The 19,324-nt window shown below is 35.7% G+C and overlaps 2 protein-coding genes and 1 long non-coding RNA gene across 8 annotated transcripts; 1 reads left to right on the plus strand and 2 right to left on the minus strand.

The window, feature by feature from the left end:
- Positions 1–6,390: 6,390 nt before the first annotated feature.
- On the plus strand, positions 6,391–10,441 carry LOC110942130 (uncharacterized WD repeat-containing protein C2A9.03). 4 transcript variants are annotated; one of them, XM_022183854.2, is made up of 10 exons: positions 6,391–6,409; positions 7,185–7,325; positions 7,406–7,573; positions 7,657–7,743; positions 7,854–7,988; positions 8,464–8,574; positions 8,657–8,751; positions 8,833–8,938; positions 9,717–9,803; positions 9,870–10,437. In XM_022183854.2, exons 2-10 carry the CDS (start codon positions 7,212–7,214, stop codon positions 10,248–10,250), a joined length of 1,284 nt encoding a protein of 427 aa, XP_022039546.1. In that variant the 5' UTR covers positions 6,391–6,409; positions 7,185–7,211; the 3' UTR covers positions 10,251–10,437. The 4 variants fall into 4 exon arrangements, with proteins under 4 accessions (XP_022039546.1, XP_022039544.1, XP_022039545.1 ...); XM_022183852.2 differs by lacking the exon at positions 6,391–6,409 and adding an exon at positions 6,559–6,670; XM_022183853.2 differs by lacking the exon at positions 6,391–6,409 and adding an exon at positions 6,679–6,697.
- A 379-nt stretch (positions 10,442–10,820) lies between these two features.
- LOC118484101 lies at positions 10,821–11,714 on the minus strand. Its single transcript, XR_004872672.1, has 2 exons — positions 11,479–11,714; positions 10,821–11,387 (listed from the first exon to the last, which is right to left on the minus strand). It is a non-coding gene; the product is annotated as an uncharacterized LOC118484101 (long non-coding RNA).
- A 407-nt stretch (positions 11,715–12,121) lies between these two features.
- LOC110942132 (histidine protein methyltransferase 1 homolog) lies at positions 12,122–18,839 on the minus strand. 3 transcript variants are annotated; one of them, XM_022183856.2, is made up of 9 exons: positions 18,519–18,839; positions 18,386–18,440; positions 15,826–16,004; positions 15,671–15,733; positions 14,855–14,912; positions 14,614–14,714; positions 14,329–14,373; positions 13,427–13,894; positions 12,122–12,579 (listed from the first exon to the last, which is right to left on the minus strand). In XM_022183856.2, the coding sequence occupies exons 3-9, from the start codon at positions 15,958–15,960 to the stop codon at positions 12,409–12,411; spliced, it is 1,041 nt and encodes a 346-aa protein (XP_022039548.1). In that variant the 5' UTR covers positions 15,961–16,004; positions 18,386–18,440; positions 18,519–18,839; the 3' UTR covers positions 12,122–12,408. The 3 variants fall into 3 exon arrangements, with proteins under 3 accessions (XP_022039548.1, XP_022039549.1, XP_022039547.1); XM_022183857.2 differs by having other exon boundaries at positions 18,386–18,433; positions 18,519–18,725; XM_022183855.2 differs by lacking the exon at positions 18,386–18,440 and having other exon boundaries at positions 18,519–18,725.
- Positions 18,840–19,324: the final 485 nt, after the last annotated feature.

Raw genomic sequence — 19,324 nt, forward strand, 5'->3', positions numbered from 1 at the left:
TTAGGCTGAGCATAACATAGGGTTCTAAGCTTGATTCGGTAGTTGTCGGTTTTGCCCTTTTGGGCTATAAAATGAGTTCTACAAATCCTTTTGATGTCAAACCTTTTTCTACTGATCTAATATGATAAGTAAAATATTTTGAGCCTTCTGGAATAATAAAAATATCAGCTTTCCTTTGAAAACCCGGAAATGGCTCCAAATCGCCTTTTTAAGCGTTTTTAACGCATAGTATGTATTAAAACTATTTTAAACTCATAAGGTTTGATACCTACTGATATATTCAGTAAATTTTTATATTTTAACAGTAAGGGAAAGTTTTAAACTCAGGTTTTCAGTTTTGACCCTTTTAGCCTATGTGAAATTACCAAAATGCCCCTACGGTGCATAGTATGGTTATAATTAATAAATTTCACATATATATGATACCCTATTGTTATAACTTATTAAATTAAGTACTTTTATTGATTACATCAGACCTGTAACTCAGAATAATATTTAATCTCTTTTATAACCTTTAAAATGACCAAAATACCCCTACGGGGCATAAATTGGTCTTAAACTCGTTTTGGGCATAACGGAAGATATTCTACTGATATCACAACATATTTAAGGCATATTAACTTAGGAAACCTGTTCATGATTCTTTTGGTTACCCGTTACGCACTTTTCGCGTTCGGATCGGCTTATGTAACTAGTTTACATAAATTGGCCGAAACGGGTCAAACCTTATCATTTTTATCTCAAAATCCAGAATGTGTTTAGTTTACCCTTATTACACAAGTATACAAGCTTGTCGGGTCTAAACCACATTTTAATCCGGTCTTCGCATAATTATGCGTATTGGACCGTATCCTCTTTTGAAAACTAACCGGTCTAAGCGTAGGTTTAATTAGAGACCCGTTAGGATTCTAATAGGTTATTAAAAACCTTCGTTCCAGATTTAGGAGCCCAGTAAAAGCTATCTGTACTTGCTTGGTGGTATACGGCTGGGATAAATTGTATAAATTTGCTCAGGTAAATACTTTTAACTTATTTTCCCTTATACGGGCTTGGGGTACGGTATATAAAATACCGCTTGGTCGGGCAATTGACCCTAACTCATTAGTAGTTGGGTATTATCAATGTGACCCGTTTAAAAATTTGTTTTGTTTGTTTTACGCCTTTGGGAGTTTAATGACCATGTCCCGGATATCCTTGGCATCATTCATGAAATGGCCACGACCTTGACACGCGGGTGTAGGCGTACACCCGACAATGTGTCCATATTATTAAGGTATACCCGCTAGGTTTCCGCCGCGGGGTTATACTATGTGGTGTGTCTATTAATCTTAAACCCGGCATGAACCGGGCGACTAAACGCATAACAAACATGTAATTCTTTTACAAGTTTAAAATTGATTAATTATCCCAAGTTACAAAAGTTTTGTGCCACGTGCATTCAAATCAATTTTTAAAACATTTTCAAAATGAGTCAGTTAAATTGTATTTACCAGTAAAAACTGACGTATTTTTCCAAAAAGACTAAGTGCATGTACTACAAAAAGGGGAAAAGTAAGATCTACTCACAGTGGTTGTGTATAAGGATTCCTTGAAGATAACACACGAGGAAAAGATAGGGAAACCGAATGCACGAGAGTGAGTATCCCAGATATGGAATACCACAGGTGAACGATTTAATTATTTATGTATAAAAGTTAATACAATTCCTATTATTTATTGATTACAATTATTACATTTTTAATTATAACTCGGCGTTTTTATTATTCTGATATAAAAAGAGTTGTAATAAATTATTTAGTTTTACTAGAATAATAGACATCTTTAAATAAATAAAAAAAAACCACAGATTACTATTTTATTGAAATAACTGATTTAGTTTATTTAACTTAACAATATATAAAAATATACATCACCATCACCACTCAATTACAAGTGCCAATGTGATTATGTATTGCTTCTTTTGCTTCTTATACAGAATCCACAACACAGTGTGTTTGGAAGGTATTAACATTGACAACAAAAAAATACCTTGACCGCTTGAACCAACAGTCTATTTGATGAAACGATGAGAGCACAAAGTCCTCTTTTTTGGTTAGGAGGGTTTATAATTTACAAAATTTAGCCCCAACAACAGAGCCTTGGGTTGAACCCAGATTTCTTCATTATTACACTCACCATTTCCCCATTGATCCATTTGGTTTAAATTCATATGTGTTCCGTTTATCATCTTAAAATGGCAGTTTGTGTGGATCATCGTTTTCAATCAATATAAATCTATGCATGCACTGCGTGTATGTTATTACTTATAAACGACTGTAAATAAACTACGAGATGGAGTGTACCGAAACAAGGTTGGTGGTCTCCGGCTACTCCAACGAGAGCTCTTCACTCCGACGATGGACACGGTTGCACGAGATATCAATATTTGAGTGGTTCGGGGTGGCAGTCCTCTAGGGACTAGATGAGTAGATGATGTGTTTATAGTATTGAAGGCTTGGGCCGTTTACCCTAACTCTAGTCCAAATCGAAAGATGGAAACTCTTTATGGGATTAATCTCGATTGATTTAGTGGTCCAGGGTTTATGCATGAGTTCTAGAATGGGGCCAAGTTACCTTTTCTGGCTGGCTGATTCGGTTTAAACACAACACTTGATTTTCTGCCATGCGACAGATCATTCACATTTAACAATTGATGATATCAAATTATCAATGATCTGTTGTCCCAGAAGAGCAGTGTTCCACTCTGTTCCACTCTTCTCATTTATCAGGGAAGGGAAAAGAGATAGAAAATATAAAAAAAAAACCATATTCTCGAGTTTTTTTAAGGATATGAAATGAGGGAAAAGGGAAGAAAATTAGTCAATATATTAATCCTCCTAAATTGGAGAGATTAGAAGGGAAAATATTATTAATTACTAAATTGCCCTCATATCTAATTAAAATGTTTTATGTTTAAAGAGTATAATGGTAAAATTGTTTCTTTCTTTTCTTTTCCTCTCAACTCAGGAACACATAAAATGTTTGATTTCTTCTCTTTTCCTTTACTTTTCATTAAACTCGGGAACACGAAAAAAATTACATATTTTCCTTCCTTTTCTCTCTTAATTTATTTTCCTTTCCCTCACATATTTTCCTTCCTTTTCTCTCTTAATTTATTTTCCTTTCCATCCCCCTGTTAAATGAGACTCGGGATTCTTCATACAACTCCAGAAGGGCACCGAATTATAGTTATTCGTGGTAGTTGTGTCTGGTGATAAGTAGGGATATATAGAACAAAACCTGAAACTGACATGGGTACTTGGATTCGAGATTAATCATAAAACTTTTCACACATATACGATTATAGTATTAAATGATACATAAAGTTACCCAAAACCGATAAAATATTCTTTTACCTAGTACCCACGTCGAAAACAAAATATGATGTATAAAACAAAAAAAAAGATATAATAAAATTTTGAACTTATTGAAGTTATTAGAAACTTAAAATTACTAAAAAGTTATAATAATAGAATTACACTTGATTACTTGAGTAAGTTGCCTTTCGAAAAAAAATGCCTTTCAAAAAAAAAAACTTGAGTAAGTCGATTTTTGAATGAGTTTTGGACTTGATTTCTCATGATTGAAAATTCCAATGGGGAAACCACCTAAGGTCATAGATGTCATCGATACATACCTTCGTTGAAACCGAAAAACTCTACAGATAATAAGCAATCAGATGGTTGCGTGAAATCAATAATTGGCTAAGACAGAAAGAATCAGTAAAGAATAAGAAATAATTTTTTTTTTGAATGGCAACACGGAACTTTATTAAACAAACCAAAACAAGCCCATAGCAAGGTGCTATGTAGCTTATTAGAGTACAGCAGGATTTAGCAACAGAATGAACAAAAAACTTACAGTAACATAAGACCTCAACTTAACTACACCAAGAGAAAAACAACCAACTCTCCCAAGAAGTCAATTGCACCTTCGATTTATGCTTCATCCATTGATACGATTCTTCTTTTATTTCTTCTATCATTTTAAACACTTCACCATTCCTTTCTTGGAATACTTTTTCGTTCCGTTTTTTCCAGATGGTCCAAGTTGTCAACAAGAAAATAGCATGTACAGCCTTTTTTCTTTTCTTCGACCAGCTTTGTTCCTCGATTGCATTGAATAACTCTCCTAAAGTCTCCTGCTGAATAATTGTTAGTGCCTTGACCCATAAGCCGATTTGTTCCCATACTCCTTTAGCCTCTCTACAATTCACAAGAACGTGGTCCGGTGTTTCTTGATCACAGCCACATACTCCGCATAAATCCGATGGTATCGGTACTCCTTTTTCTCTTAATTGCGTTGTCGTCGGTATCCTACCTTTCAGAGCTCTCCATACAAACATGCTGCATTTCTGTGCTGCCCAATTGTTCCAAAAATAATTGTCCGCTACTTCGTTTAGGTTTATGTTTTTTTCCAGCGTGTTTCGGACGCTTTTAACCGAAAAACCTTGCTCTTTGTCGCCTCGCCACACCAACCTATCGCCGTCTTCCGCCACCCGAAACTGATTTAATACGCCCAGTAATTCATCAGCTTGTTGTCTTTCATCATCTGTTATAGGGATTCTCAACCAAGCCCAATCCCATATAATACCCCCATTAAGTCGTTTGTAGCATTCTTCTATTTTAGCTCTTTTGTTTTTCACGATATCATAAAGTAAAGGAAACCTTTCTCTCAATGAGACTTCGCCAATCCATACATCGATCCAGAACAACGTTTTATCACCGACACCTACTTTGCTTATTAGATTTTTTTCGATTGCCACTCCCCTTTTCATCATATCTTTTCTAACTTCCACAATATTTTTCCATACCCCTATGTAATCGGTTTTCAATGGCACTGTTGTGATTCTTCTCTTGTTTTTATGTATTGAACCAATTACTTTTGCCCATAATTGTTGCGGTTCCGATTTCAACCGCCACCACCATTTGACCAATAACGCTAGGTTTAAGTCTCTAATACTTCCTATGCCCAGACCCCCAAACTTTTTAGATGCTACAATTTTTTTCCCATTTAATCCATCTCATCTTTCTGTTCGTGTTATTTCCCCCCCCCCCCCATAAAAATTTCCTCCTTAATCCTTCTAAAACTTTTACTACCGTAATCGGACATTTATACAAAGAAAGATAATAATTAGGTAACGTACCGAGTACCGATTTCACTAATATTGCCCTTCCAGCAAAGGATAACAATTTTGCTTTCCATTTTGATAATCTCCTGTTCCAATTTTGAATTCGATTCATATCTTCCAATAATAATATTTTAGACCAGATAATTACTTTATATATGGGTTGAAACCATCACAACATTTGTAGCTGATGTAGCTGGTGGTTATAACTTTTGTGCGATATGCCCAATTGTGCAACCGATGGCATTGGTAGCCAGGGCTGGTCCAACCTTTTTGGAGGCCCAAGGCGAAACGAAATTTTGAGGCCTTCTTTGATTGTTATAAAAGATACCCCTTTATGCGCGTTTGGAACCAAGCACATCTAAAAGGTAGGGCTGACAAATCGTGTGTTATCGGGTTTAACAGGTCTCTAACGACGTGTTAGAGACCGATTCGAGATGGTCAATCTCCCGATAGATACCCATAGAGTGGGTTAGACTCCCATAAAATATTAAAGATAAAAGACAATACTTTTGGATCAATTTTCTGCTTAAAACTATTCAAATGAAATTACATCAACTTAAATATGCAATGGTAACAACTACTCACTACCCCACTACTTACTAGAATTATGCAAAAAGGAAACAATAAAGATGTAAACAATAATGCTACGTGCAAAATGGAAACATGGTTGCATGAGAACGTGGGCATGGGCTACGTGGATATTAGAAACGTATCATGACGTGTGTAACACAAGTATTAAACATGAATACAACTCATTTAACTACTTTATATCTCATGTTTATACCACAGTTTTACGTTTTATGTATTAAGAAGAAGAAATGATGGATTCTAACCTCATAATTATATTTATTTTTAAAAGGTAAAAGAAATCATGTTGTGTAGTTTTTGAGTAAACAAATCTAATCGTGTCTTATACAGATATCTATTATCAACCCTATTAAAAGAATAAGTTTACACTGATAATAATAGTTAGCATATTAATATTCTGAGAATACCCTATTTTTTTTTTTTTGGGCACCTCCGCCAAGCCCATGAATATGATGGCAACAAATGTTTTTTTTTTTTTTTTCCATCTTTTTTATGTTCATTAACATTTTAGTTAAATCGTAACAACTTTGTGAAGGGTGGGATAGTTAAACACACACTTGATGTTCAACGACACTTTTGTGTATAATGAAAATGGTGGTTGCGACACACACAAACCCTCATTGACCAGATCCATACGCGTTTACTTCTCAGGTTTATCCTCAATAACGCATATCCCTACAAACAACTGACAAAAGTCTCTGTGATACAGACGGACTACAAATGAATAGTTTATTATTATTATTATTATTATTATTATTATTATTATTATTATTATTATTATTATTATTATTATTATTATTATTATTATTATTATTATTATATTATTGTAAGAAAAGAAGAAAAGAGGCAGGTTCCTTCCTTCGTAAAAATCACCTCTTCTCCTATTATTTCGGCTCTTCTCCTTTGTTTTAGGTACTGTTTCATCACCCTTTGTTGATCGTAAGTGATTAATTGCTATTGTACGTTTATCTGAAGAAATTGTAGGTGTTAAGTTTAAATGCACACCAACTGTTTGTTTTTATGCCTCATCTAAGATGCTAACTTTTCTTTAACTTGTATGTGCTTTTCCTTGTTGGTTGCTTCTTGTAAATAGATGATTTTGTTGCAATTTAACTTGATATTCTTTTTTTTTGTTTTAGAGTTTTTTTCGTGTGTGTGTGTGTGTGTGTGGGGGGGGGGGGGGGGGTTATTGCACTTTCTTTTGGCTGTCTATTAATTGCATAGATTGTTTGAGGAAGAAGTCTGCTGGGTGATATAGAAAAACCTTAGTTGCAGCCGGAACGTAGGTCTCAAACCAACCCCGTTAAAATTCTTGTGTTCTTTATCTTTTGTTTCTGCGTGATATTCGTTTATGTGTTGGTTCACTTTCGCGGTCGCCACTCTGTGCCTAACTAAATTATCTTAACTCATGCTTGATCGGATGCAGCATAACAAAGTTGATCAAATAGAATACATGGCAGAAGAAGAAGAAAAGGACATACCAGATTTTTTATACCATGTAGATGAAGAACAAGAACAACAACAAGAAGGAAGGAGTGGAGATGAAAATCTTGATGATCTTTTTAAGGTTTGTCTAATTTCATTTTCTTTTCTGCTGTTAAGTTACCAATGGGATATTAGATATTTAAAGTTTTTAAACTTTGATAGCTTATGAAGGTGACGGATACATCCGCCACTCAAGCAAGAGCCGGGAAAGATATTCAGGGCATTCCGTGGAAAAGATTGAGTATAACAAGGGAAAGTTATAGACGTACAAGGCTCGAACAATACAAAAACTATCAAAATATTCCCTCATCGGGAGATGCTATCGATAAGGTACCATCTTGTTGCTTGTATCCATATATAAAAATGATTACTTATTACACTTATGATATTACCGCAACTTTTTACGTGTATAGGAATACAAACAAACGTCCAAGGATGGTAACTACTATGAGTTCTTTTGTAATTCAAGAGCATTGAAGCCTACAATCCTTCATTTTCAGGTTTCCACCGTTACAATATATGCACGTTCGATTATGCTATTTTTATATTTTTTATTAATCAGCCCTAAAAAATGTGTTTGCTGGTTTCGAACACTGAGTATTGTGTACAGCTGAGGAATCTGGTATGGGCTACCTCAAAGCATGATGTGTATTTCTTGTCTGACTACTCGATCATGCACTGGTCATCGTTATCACAAAACTCAACGGAAATCGTTAATTTTTCTGGGCACGTAGCACCTACCGAGGTACCTTAGCTTGATCGTAACGTTCCAGATATTTATTTGAGCAAAATGCCATTTTTGTCCCCGAGGTTTGGTCAGTTTTGCCACTTTCGTCCAAAGGTTTGTTTTTTCGCATCTGGATCCAAAAGGTTTGAAATCTTTGCCATTTTCATCCATTTTTCTCCGTTAAATCAGGGGTATATCCGTCTTTTTCGTTAACTTAAAGGGCAATTCGGTCCTTTTCACTTTATGTACACAAGCATTTAGAATAATGTATAAATATTCAAAAGACCGAATTGCCCTTTAAGTTAACGGAAAAGACGAAAATACCCCTGAATTAACGGAGAAAAATGGATGGAGTTAAAAGATCCGGATGAAAATGGCAACATTTTAAACCTTTTGGATCCAGATGCGAAAAAACAAACCTTAGGACGAAAGTCGCAAAACTGGCCAAACCATACAAGATTCTGCTGTGCTGATACTTATTTTGGGCCCACAGAAACATGCTGGAAGTTTGTCAGAAGGGTTTACAAAAACTCAGATTAGTACATTAGCAGTCAAAGATGATTTTTTGGTTGTAGGTGGCTTTCAAGGAGAGCTTGTTTGTAAGGTAATGCGATCATTTCAAATTGTATTTTGTTGATATGTCATGTATCTGTTATATAATCTGCATGTGTTGTTGAATGATGCAGAGATTGGATACAGAGGGAATTAGCTTTTGTACAAGAGCAACTAATGAAGGCATCAATGTCGTAACAAATGCTATCGAGATATACAATACCTTGAGGTAATTATGAATTGTGATGTAAATATATACTATATTCTTGTCAGTGTGTTGACTTTTTTATTACTCTTTGTTGCTTTGCAGTGGTGGAATGCATTTTATGGCGTCAAATAATGATCATGGTGTGCGAGAATATGATATGGATGGATTTCAGCTCGTGAATCATTTCCATTTTCCATGGCCAGTAAACGTGAGATTCTTAAAATAGATGGGGTGGGGCCCGGTTTGTGTCGGGTTTGGCCTACCTGCAAACACTCTCTTATTCTATTTCCTAAAAAATTTAGAGTAAAATGCCATTTTCGTCATACGAATTTCGTCTAAAGGTTTGTTTTTCCGCATCTGGATCCAAAAGTTATGAAATCTTGCCATTTTCATCTGTCTCGTTAACTCCATCCATTTTTTAACGTTAAGTCGGGGGTATTTTCGTCTTTTTAGACATTTTTTTGTGATGATTAAAGGGTTTGGGTGTGGAGAAAGTCAACAGAGGCGGATCCTTACAGTGTTTAGTATTTTAATAAAAATGTCTAAAAAGACGGAAATGCCCCTCATATAACGGAGAAAAATGGATGGAGTTAACGAGTCGGATGTAAATGGCAAGATTTAAAACCCTTTGGATCCAAACACGGAAGAACAAACCTTTGGACGATAGTCGCAAACCTGGCCAAACCAGGGACGAAAATGGCATTTTACTCAAAGTTCTATAATTAATGACTGTGTTAAGTGTTGTTGATAAAGATTTTAAGTATTTACTCAAAGTTTTATAATTTATGACTGCGTTAAGTGTTGTTGCTAAAGATTTTAAATACATCAAGAATCTAGAATGAGGATACATTTGAACATGTTTCGTACGACTTTCCATCCATCTGACCCTTTTCCTTTATAACTAAATCTTTTAGCTAATTCATTTGGCACATTTGAGATCATACATAACCAAAATCGACCCATTTGTGTACTTCTTTTGGTTGCAGCATACATCCCTGAGCCCAGATCGCAAACTCATAGCTGTAGTTGGTGATCATCTTGATGGATTGCTTGTAGACTCTTCAAGTGGAAAGGCAAGAACTTGAGGATATAAATATATTATTTTTATTTTGTTTATTTACTTTTTTAAATAATGACAGACGGCTGCCACAATAGAAGGCCACCGGGACTACTCATTTGCATCTGCATGGCACCCAGATGGCAGAATCCTTGCTACAGGCAATCAAGACAAGACTTGTAGAGTATGGGATTTAAGAAATCTTTCAAACCCGGTTTCGTTTCTTAAAGGCAACATGGGCGCGGTTCGATCAGTTCGCTTTTCATCAGACGGACAGTTTTTGGTGGTTGCAGAACCTGCAGATTTTGTTCATGTTTATAATACCAACTTAAACTATGAAGAAAGGCAAGAAATTGATTTCTTTGGGGAAATAGCTGGTGTTTCTCTTAGTCCTGATGATGAAGCGCTTTACATTGGAGTGTGGGACCGGACTTATCACAGCTTGCTACAGTTCAACAAATGACACAGGACCCTGTTTCTTGATTTGTTTGTGTTGTAGTTTCTATTTTCTAATAGTTGTCATAAAATAAGTCAAGTTGTTTGTATAGTGAAAATGTGTGTAAGTTGAGAAAGGCTTGTTGACTGTGTTGGGACAAATATGTTGTTGGTTTTAAATGTCAAATTATGGTTGGGTTATGCTGCCATTGATACCAACTTTGTTTCAAGGTTTGGTTAGTTGTCTTTTTTGATGTCTCTTGTTCCTCAATAACTGGAAAATATCAGTTATGGGTTCCCGACGAAACCAAACAAGGACCGGAACAGGCTATGTCTAATTTGGTTCTCTGTTCTGTAATTTCTAAAAAACTGATTCTTGTTTCAGTTAGGTCTAGAATCAGCATGGTTATCGGAATCAGTCTGGTCTAACGTTGACCAGATGGACATGCTTATGGACATGAATCGAATATGATTGTAATGTAACACAAATAAAACTGATGTATTATTGCGACACGCATATAACTACTGAGATTACCAAGCCATATGCAAGTGCCCAAGTTGGTCCCCATTTTCATTGTATCTATTTTAAACCTGATTATTAAGATCAAAATTTTTCTTTTTTAAATTGATGATGATGTTTTAGCAGCATTCAAAGCATCCATTACTATCATATGACAACTCCCCATGTTCTTGGATGCTGCTCATAACAAGAATCTAGCAAACAGAAAGTATCACTAAACAGTGATGGCCACGGCTCATATGTCCATTTCTTAATGATCTTGAAAACCTCAATCTTTTGCATAACCAACTCAGGGAAGATAAAGTTCCTTGATTTAACCAAAACTTATTATCGATACCTTTTCTTGAAGATCGGGTACCCTTATGGAACAACCTTAACTGCCTGTTCCTAATTCACTTTCTCAATCTGCCATTCTAGATCATTTTAATCTTTACGAAACCTCGTTTTGGGATCAAAATGTTGGATCTTTCACATAATGCACTAACCAATAACACATCCTACAGCAAAGATCTTTGGAGGGTAATTTGGACATTTTGCTCAATCAGCTGTCCTGATCTCCCGTGGCCTTGTATGTCAGAAGTGATTCTTATATTACACATCATCAAGACCCCTTAATCCGCATAAACCGTCTTGATTTCCATAGGCCTTCTATGGCAGAAATATCAACATGTTAAAATTTACTAACATGTTGACCGCTGAGTCATTGTTATTTTGACACTGTAACAGTTGAGATTACCTTAATTTGATTTTTTTTCTTTTTGCAGAAATGATTACCTTAGATCAAATTTGGTACTTTGATCATTCTTTTATTTACCTAACAAAACTTGGTTACCGCTTTATGGAATCAGCCCTTCCCAAAATCATACCGTTGAACATACAAAGATTTCTTGCAACTAAACCTTGCAAAACAGGCGGGTTGGGTCAAACAAATTGTTATAAAAAGTACCAATTTTGGTTCAGGTCAAAACGGATTGTTTTTGGAAGAAAAAAAAAAATATCAAAATGGGTTCACCCGCTATATTTGTTTTTATGGCGGCTAGTGGTGGATGACGGTCGCGATGGCGGTGCTGGTGCCTTGGTGGCGGTGAGGCAGTGGGAGTTGCTGCCATTTGAAGCCCGTTCTAAGTTAACAAGTTTTGTAAGAGTGGTCTATTTTGACCCAATGTATATTTGAGTAGACCCAAATGAACCCATAAGTAAACAAAATTACCTAAAGCAACCCATTTCCGTAAGAACCGAGTCATATACCAGGTCTGCTTGTAATCATGCATGCTTATAGGTTACTAAAAATATATCAAACATGATGAAACATGAAAGCACCTTATATGTGAAATGATCAATGTTTATACATGTTAAATTTGAATACTAGACATTTTAAATAAGAAGAAAATACAGCTATTCTATTAATAAAAGAACTAACAGAATTTCTAAGTATTACAGTGTACATAATAAAAAAATGAAGAGGTATTGAAAGGGGAACACAACTACACAAGGCAACATAATTTGAAGCCTAGTATTGCTTATTTAAATGAATTATAAGCTAAACATATAAGCTAAGTACACTAGATATGTAAACTTAATGAAGGAGATTATGGTTAAAAAATGAAAGATTAATAATCTGACGGTAATCTTACTGATTGTATCCTGTGGATGTTTGATAATATGTTCACTTGAGAAAGAACTTCCATATTTCTGTGTCTGTCACTACTTTAATTAAATGAGCTCCAAAAATACCGTCTTCATCTACAAGACTCCTCAACTGCCGAGCTGTGTTGTTGAAGCCAACATAATGTCTTTTTGTGGCAACAAATAATACTCCATAAGGAGGCTTCAAGCACTGCATGAAAGACGACCCACGAAGAATTTTTTGCAATCAAAATTAGGATATATTTGAGTATTATAATAGTCATATTGTAATAGGTACGAACTTAAGGGAATCATATTGTAAAAAGTAAAGTACATAGACGGTCCCTCTGGCTTATCAAAATTTTGGATTTGGTCCCTAGCTTTCCAAAAGTACACGAATGGTCCTTGTGGTTTGCACTTTGTAACGCATTTAGTTCCCTGTTTTTTCGAAAAGTACATAGATGGTCCTTGTGGTTTGCACTTTGTAACGCCTTAAGTCCCTAACTTGGACCTGCTAAAACCTTTAGGTTTGTTGGCTATGGACTAAATGCGTTACAAAGTGCAAACCACAGGGACCATCCATATACTTTTGGGAAGGTAGAGACCAAATCCAAAAATTTTATAAACCACAGGACCATCCGTGTACTTTATGGTGTCTTAATGTAAATATATTATGATCTATAGCATTAAGGACTCGTAAACCTATTTTACAATAATAACTCTTTCCATCTTACTGGGATCTAGGAGTTCTAGTATAAACCACTACTCGACTAGCAAGTAGCAACTCTAGAAGACAAAGGGGCATCTACTAACTGAATGATTAACTAAAGGTGGCAATTTCTACCATTTACTTATGAATGTGTTCACTTGGTTATGTTTAATCTTTAATGGGTTAAATAGTTAAAATGAAAAAAAAAATAACTTAAGAGGAAACAGGTCAAAGATCGCCCAGACTGTATGCTTTTAATGCATAAAACTTCGTAGATCATTTTATTTATAAATGAGATAAGTAACGAAACAATATGATTCTTAAAGTGATAGAAAGTAACAAAACTAACCTTTTTAATTAGTGCATACAGTTTTCTCAAAGAAGTTGTTGAATGTGGAATAACAGTCATCAATATGACATCATATCCTCCACCAATATCTGCATCATTAGCACTCTCCCACACTCTGCTTGCAGAAATCCTCCTTGATTGCCTGGCGGAACTTTCCCGACCATTGATGCTACCATCATGACTACTATACGTATCCATAAAATCATCCTCTGAGAAGCTAAGGTTCATTGTTGGTGAAACTTCTAGAACATTCTTCTTCACAGTAGACAAGACTCCAGAAAGTTCTTCCCATTCTCCAGCGTAAAAGTGAACCATAGGAGAAAGAATTTGCCTTGATGGAGTAACGGGAGTTTCGGGCTGCATGCTCTGTCTTTCCCGAGCCTGCTCAAGATTGGCCATAACATTTGGGATTGTTGTGCATCGTATAGTTTCTGCACTCAAATCTTGAAAGTGTACCGTTGAAGCTCCCTGCAATGTGTTACAAAGTTGATTAAACTTTAATGTTAAGATTTCAAGTGCTAATCACACAGACACCCAACGAAGATACGAGAAAGTGAAGAATTAAGATTTGGTAGAATGACAGGTGTGGTAACGGGTTCGGGTTGAACCACAGTGCCGGGTTGAGTTGACTTGCCAACACATTTTTGTCCATTTTTTAATGGGTTAACCATGATTACAAAAGTAATTGCAGTATTAATCTGAATCTTCAAATAAGCCAGTCAGGAGGTTCTATGCACTAAATATTCAACCAATCTTCAACGCATTTGGCCCATTTGACATTTCCCCCTATAGCTAACTTTTTAGATTCGACCCGTTACAGATATAACACAACCCAAATCTACCCAATGGGTCAAACTTGGCACCCGGAAAAATTGACAAGAATAAGAGCACAACTGATGTACCTTCAGACAAGCAAAGATCCCTGGGACTCCATAGCCGCAACTAAGCTGGAAAAACAGAAAAGGGAAGAATGATCAATTCATAATAGTGTACCAAAAGGAATAGTTTATAAAATACACCATGGTTTATAGGGTAAAAAGTAAATAATGTAATGTTACAGAATCAAAACCGTCTAAATCCATGTTATTCAAAATGCCCAATGTACATGTTAAGGGTTACAAAAAAAAATAGAGAGAGATGAAAGCTAAGCCTCTGATATTGTTTTTAGCAAAAAAACCAGAATATACCTCAAGCACCCTTTTGCCTCGAAAGCTTAACTGTCCGTCCTTAATCTCATGCTTGAGAACATTAACAAGATCCAACGAGCTGTCCCAGGATTTCAAAGATGCTGCAAAAATATCAAGTTAGATTCTAGAAACTCAAATATAGTAGAAAACATGACCAAAGTAAACAATAAATCTCCACGTTGCTGCAGAATTAGGTGCGGTTGAAAGATTAAAAGATGGTGCAAGATTGCTTAGTGCTTACCTTCAGGTTTTGATGGAATCAACTCTGAATCTATTATATCTGAGACACTAACCCTTCCCTGCATAGAAATTCAGGGGAATCATTAATCACTACCATACACGCGTATGCTTAAAATTAAGAGTAAAATGCCATTTTCGTCCCTGAGGTTTGGCCAGTTTTGCGACTTTCGTCCAAAGGTTTGTTTTTTCGCATCTGGATCCATTTTTCTCCAGTTTTGCAACATTTCAAACCTTTTGGATCCAGATGCGAAAAAACACACCTTTGGACGAAAGTCGCAAAACTGACTAAACCTCAGGGACGAAAGTCGCAAAACTGACTAAACCTCAGGGACGAAAATGGCATTTTACTCTAAAATTAATGTATTAAGCAGATCAGTAACCAACCACAAATTTGATCTGTATGCATTCGATATACAAAAAGGTCAAAAAAATAATGTATTAAGCAGATCAGTAACCAACCACAAATCTGATCCATATGCATTCGATATACAAAGGGTCAAAACAAACTCGACTTGATTACTATCTCAACATACATTTAATCACATTCATGTAACATTATGTATGACTTATAGAAAAGACTTATAAAGAAATAGCACAGACAGAAAACACCTTGTCCAAGTACTGGAAGCCAATTTCTAAAGTAAAAAGGTAGTCATGATATCTTTACACAATACCACACACACAAAAACATATGTAACAATAACCCATGGGATTTCTTCTTTCATCCCAATGTAATCATTCAATCATCTGGTCCACCAGTATCAAGAACCTAACTAATGAGAAACTAATAGACAACATACGAGGAGAAATAATGTACCTTGAGGAGGTTAACTCCTTGCCAATCCATGTTCTCCCCAGCATATCTGTAGGGATGTCCCATCTGCACAGAGGGGAATGATATGTACTTGAATATTTAGAATAACAGGAAGTTATGTTAAGCACATACTTTAAACCTGAAAGTAAAGAAAGTACCTTAGAGGGTATAATTTCAACAGCTGGTGAAGGCAGATGCGTCTCCTTATCCGATGCAAGGGACATACTATTACCTACCCGATCATGGGGCACCAAGCCAGGCAAGCATTGTGTAAACAATGATGGTGCACGCATTCTACACAAATACTATGATATTTGAATCCTTTTTGAAGAAACACCTGTAAGCACCAGCACTTGACCATGATCAGGTTATATAGAAGCATTAACAAAAGTAAATTCAACGAATAAATTCATCATACATAAACCCTAGTCCTGGTACTTGGTAGACAATAAATTGGGGTTTAAGCTCTTCCAAAATCAACTTTTCGATCAGTCAATTTCTCTAATAGATAAATTCAACAAAATCTTGAATGAAACAAACAGAATTATCATAAGTAGACTTTAAGCTCTTCCAAATTCAACTTTTCAACCACTCAATTTCACTAGCAGATAAATTCAACATACATAAACCAATCAATCAATCAATCATCAACCCATAACTAAACAAAATCTCGAACGAAACAAACAGACTCATCAAAATTGGGATTTAAGCTCTTCTGAAATCAACTTTTCAGTCGGTCAGTTTCACTAAAAGATAAATTCAACATGCATAAACCGTTCAATCAATCATCAAGCCACAGCTAAACAAAATCTCGAACGAAACAAACAGAAAAAATCAGGGTTTAAGCTCTTCCGAAATCAACTTTTCAGTCAGTCAACTTCACTAAAAGATAAATTCAACATACATAAACCGATAATCAGTCATCAAACCATAACTAAACAAAATCTCGAACGAAACAAACAGAATTATCAAAATTAGGGTTTAAGCTCTTCCTAAATCAACTTCTCACTAAGTCAATTTCACTAAGGGGGTGTTTGTTTTTTGTGAAAAGTACTTCTGGACCTCTTATGTCTGCCCCACGCAGACGACGCGCAGACGTATAAGTCCGCAGAGTGTTTGGTTTTTGGAAGTGATTTCATTAAAAAAGGTCTTCTAGACCTCTTCTCCAAGAAGATATGGACTCCCCTCTTCTCATCTCCTTCTTCTTCTACTCATTCAAAACAAGACTTCTCAAAACCCTAGTCTCCAAAACATTAAGCTGTTTGGCTAAGCTTTTCAAAATGACTTATTTGCTTATTTGCTTTTCTGAAAAGCAAATAAGTCAATAAGCTGTTTTGAAAAGCTTTAAAATGGAGCTTTTCAAAATGACTTATTTGCTTATTTGCTTTTCAGAAGGCAAATAAGCAAATAAGTCATTTTGAAAAGCTTAGCCAAACAGCCCCATTACTAACGCTTCCAAGTTTCAAACACCATGGAACCGGAAAAATTACCGACCACCACAATATGCACAGTCGTCTCCATTGACCACACCGACTTACACTACACAGACTGCTCTCTCTGTGAACGAATCTCCCGGACTCCTTAACTCGCTGCAACCACTGCCCCGGTTCCGGTTCTGGTTCTACATCTAAACGCCTCTTTCGAGTCCTCATGTCTGTAGCCACCGACACCAACGTGTTCGTGGTGGTCCTGTTGACCGTGCTGCTAGGGTTCTGTTCGGTTGTTCTGCTCATGATTTCTTCAGTTTCACCAACACTCATCCTTTCTCTGGTCCAGTAGTAATTTTCAATTATTAATTTATTGGTTTATATGCACAGTTTGTATTGACCCATTTTGGGATTGGTTTATATGCACAGTTTGTATTGACCCATTTTGGGGTTTTTATTTTTTTAAATCTGCAGTGTTTTATTTTAAGGCTTAAAAACAAACAGTCTTCTTCCCACATATTGCAGAGGTTTGGTCCACCTCTTCTCGTGCAGACATCTGCAGATGTGGTCCGCAGACTGTAGACCTTTTGCATCTAAAAAAACAAACACCACCTAACAGATAAACTCAACATACATAAACCGATCAATCAATCATCAAACCCTAACTAAACAAAATCTCAAAGAAAACACGCATAATCATCAAAATGATGCGAATAACAAACAGAAACATACCAACAATCAGCCAACTGAATCACAATCCTTCGATACAAAATCACACGGTCAATCAATCATCAAACCATAACTAAACAAAATCTCGAACGAAACAAACAGAATTATCAAAATGGGTTTAAGCTCTTCCTAAATCAACTTCTCACTCAGTCGATTTCACTAATACATAAACTCAACATCCGTAAACCGATTAATCAATCATCAAACCCTAACTAAACAAAATCTCAAAAAAAACACGCATAGTTATCAAAATAGATGCCGCTAACAAACAAAACATACAAAAACAACATTTTCATTCGGTCAGTTTCACTAACAGATAAATTCAACATACATAAACCGATCAATCAATCATCAAACCCTAACTAAACAAAACCTCAAAACAAACACGCATAATCATCAAAATTGATGCGATTAACGACCAGAAACATGCCGAAACAACAATCAGCGAGCTGAATCACGATCCTTAGATGCAAAATCACTACTAATTCAACAAATGAACACAAAATCTAAAACAAACACGCATAATAATCAAAATTGACGCGATTAACGAACAGAAACATACCGAAACAACAATCAGCGAACTGAATCACGATCCTTCGATGAAAAATCACTACGAACTTAACAAATGAACACAAAATCTCAAAAAAAACAAGCATAATCATCAAAATTGACGCGATTAACGAGCAGAAACTTACCGAAACAACAATCAGCAAACAGTATCACGATCCTTCAACGCGAAATCACGACGAATTCAACGAATGAATGAAAATAAACAATAAATAATAGTTGTAATTGAACATTGACATTTTAGGGTTTATATTCAAAGGTCAAAAGAAATCGAAGAACTGAAGCTTCCGTATACAGACTTGCGTTTACGAGTGGCAGCTGTGTGAATAATATATTTTAGTGACGATTAAGTCCTTTTGACTGTTTCAAATTTGAGAAGGAGTCAACGCGGTGAGGGTTGGTTTCGGCGTAGATTAAGAGGAAACGTGAGGGTAATATGGACCATAAGTTTTGCGGTTGGTTGGTTGATGACCTCGTGGTTCTTGCTGCTGGTAAACGGGAAATTCCGTTGTCTTGGTCACGTGCGTCACACGGGATTCTTGTGGTTGGTAAAAATAATTATTGAGTTTGAATAATAATTAGTTTTTAAAAAATATAAATAATAATTAATGGATAAAAGTATAAAGGGACGGTTAATACTCGGGATGAGGCTTTTTTACCGAATATTGGTATCATGTCATATTGGTTCCGCCTAAACACCACAAGAGTAATGATAACAGTATTTGTTTTAACGATAATGGTATTGATATTTTTTGGTATTCGGTATTTTCAAAGGTACTCTGATCGACCAGTCATCATTGGTGCGGTATTCGGTTTAGAGGTTAGCTCGATTTCAATTTTGGTAATTTACAGTACAATATCGGTTTGGTGTGGTGCCATAACCAATCTCATCTCTATTTGATACAAGGTTTATTATATATCCTTACAATTACAA

The sequence above is a fragment of the Helianthus annuus genome, chromosome 11 (assembly GCF_002127325.2).
Source record: "Helianthus annuus cultivar XRQ/B chromosome 11, HanXRQr2.0-SUNRISE, whole genome shotgun sequence".
Taxonomy (NCBI): Eukaryota; Viridiplantae; Streptophyta; class Magnoliopsida; order Asterales; family Asteraceae; genus Helianthus; species Helianthus annuus.

Excerpts from the sequence above, each read along its gene's own strand:
- LOC110942130 (XM_022183851.2), top strand. The coding sequence starts at position 7,179 with ATGCAGCATAACAAAGTTGATCAAATAGAATACATGGCAGAAGAAGAA. Across the intron at positions 7,326-7,405 it reads ATCTTGATGATCTTTTTAAG|CTTATGAAGGTGACGGATAC; the intron begins GTTTGTCTAATT and ends AAACTTTGATAG. Across the intron at positions 7,744-7,853 it reads CTACAATCCTTCATTTTCAG|CTGAGGAATCTGGTATGGGC; the intron begins GTTTCCACCGTT and ends TATTGTGTACAG.
- LOC110942132 (XM_022183856.2), bottom strand. The coding sequence starts at position 15,960 with ATGCGTGCACCATCATTGTTTACACAATGCTTGCCTGGCTTGGTGCCC. Across the intron at positions 15,734-15,825 it reads TTGAAATTATACCCTCTAAG|ATGGGACATCCCTACAGATA; the intron begins GTACTTTCTTTA and ends CCCTCTGTGCAG. Across the intron at positions 13,895-14,328 it reads GGATCTTTGCTTGTCTGAAG|GGAGCTTCAACGGTACACTT; the intron begins GTACATCAGTTG and ends AACACATTGCAG.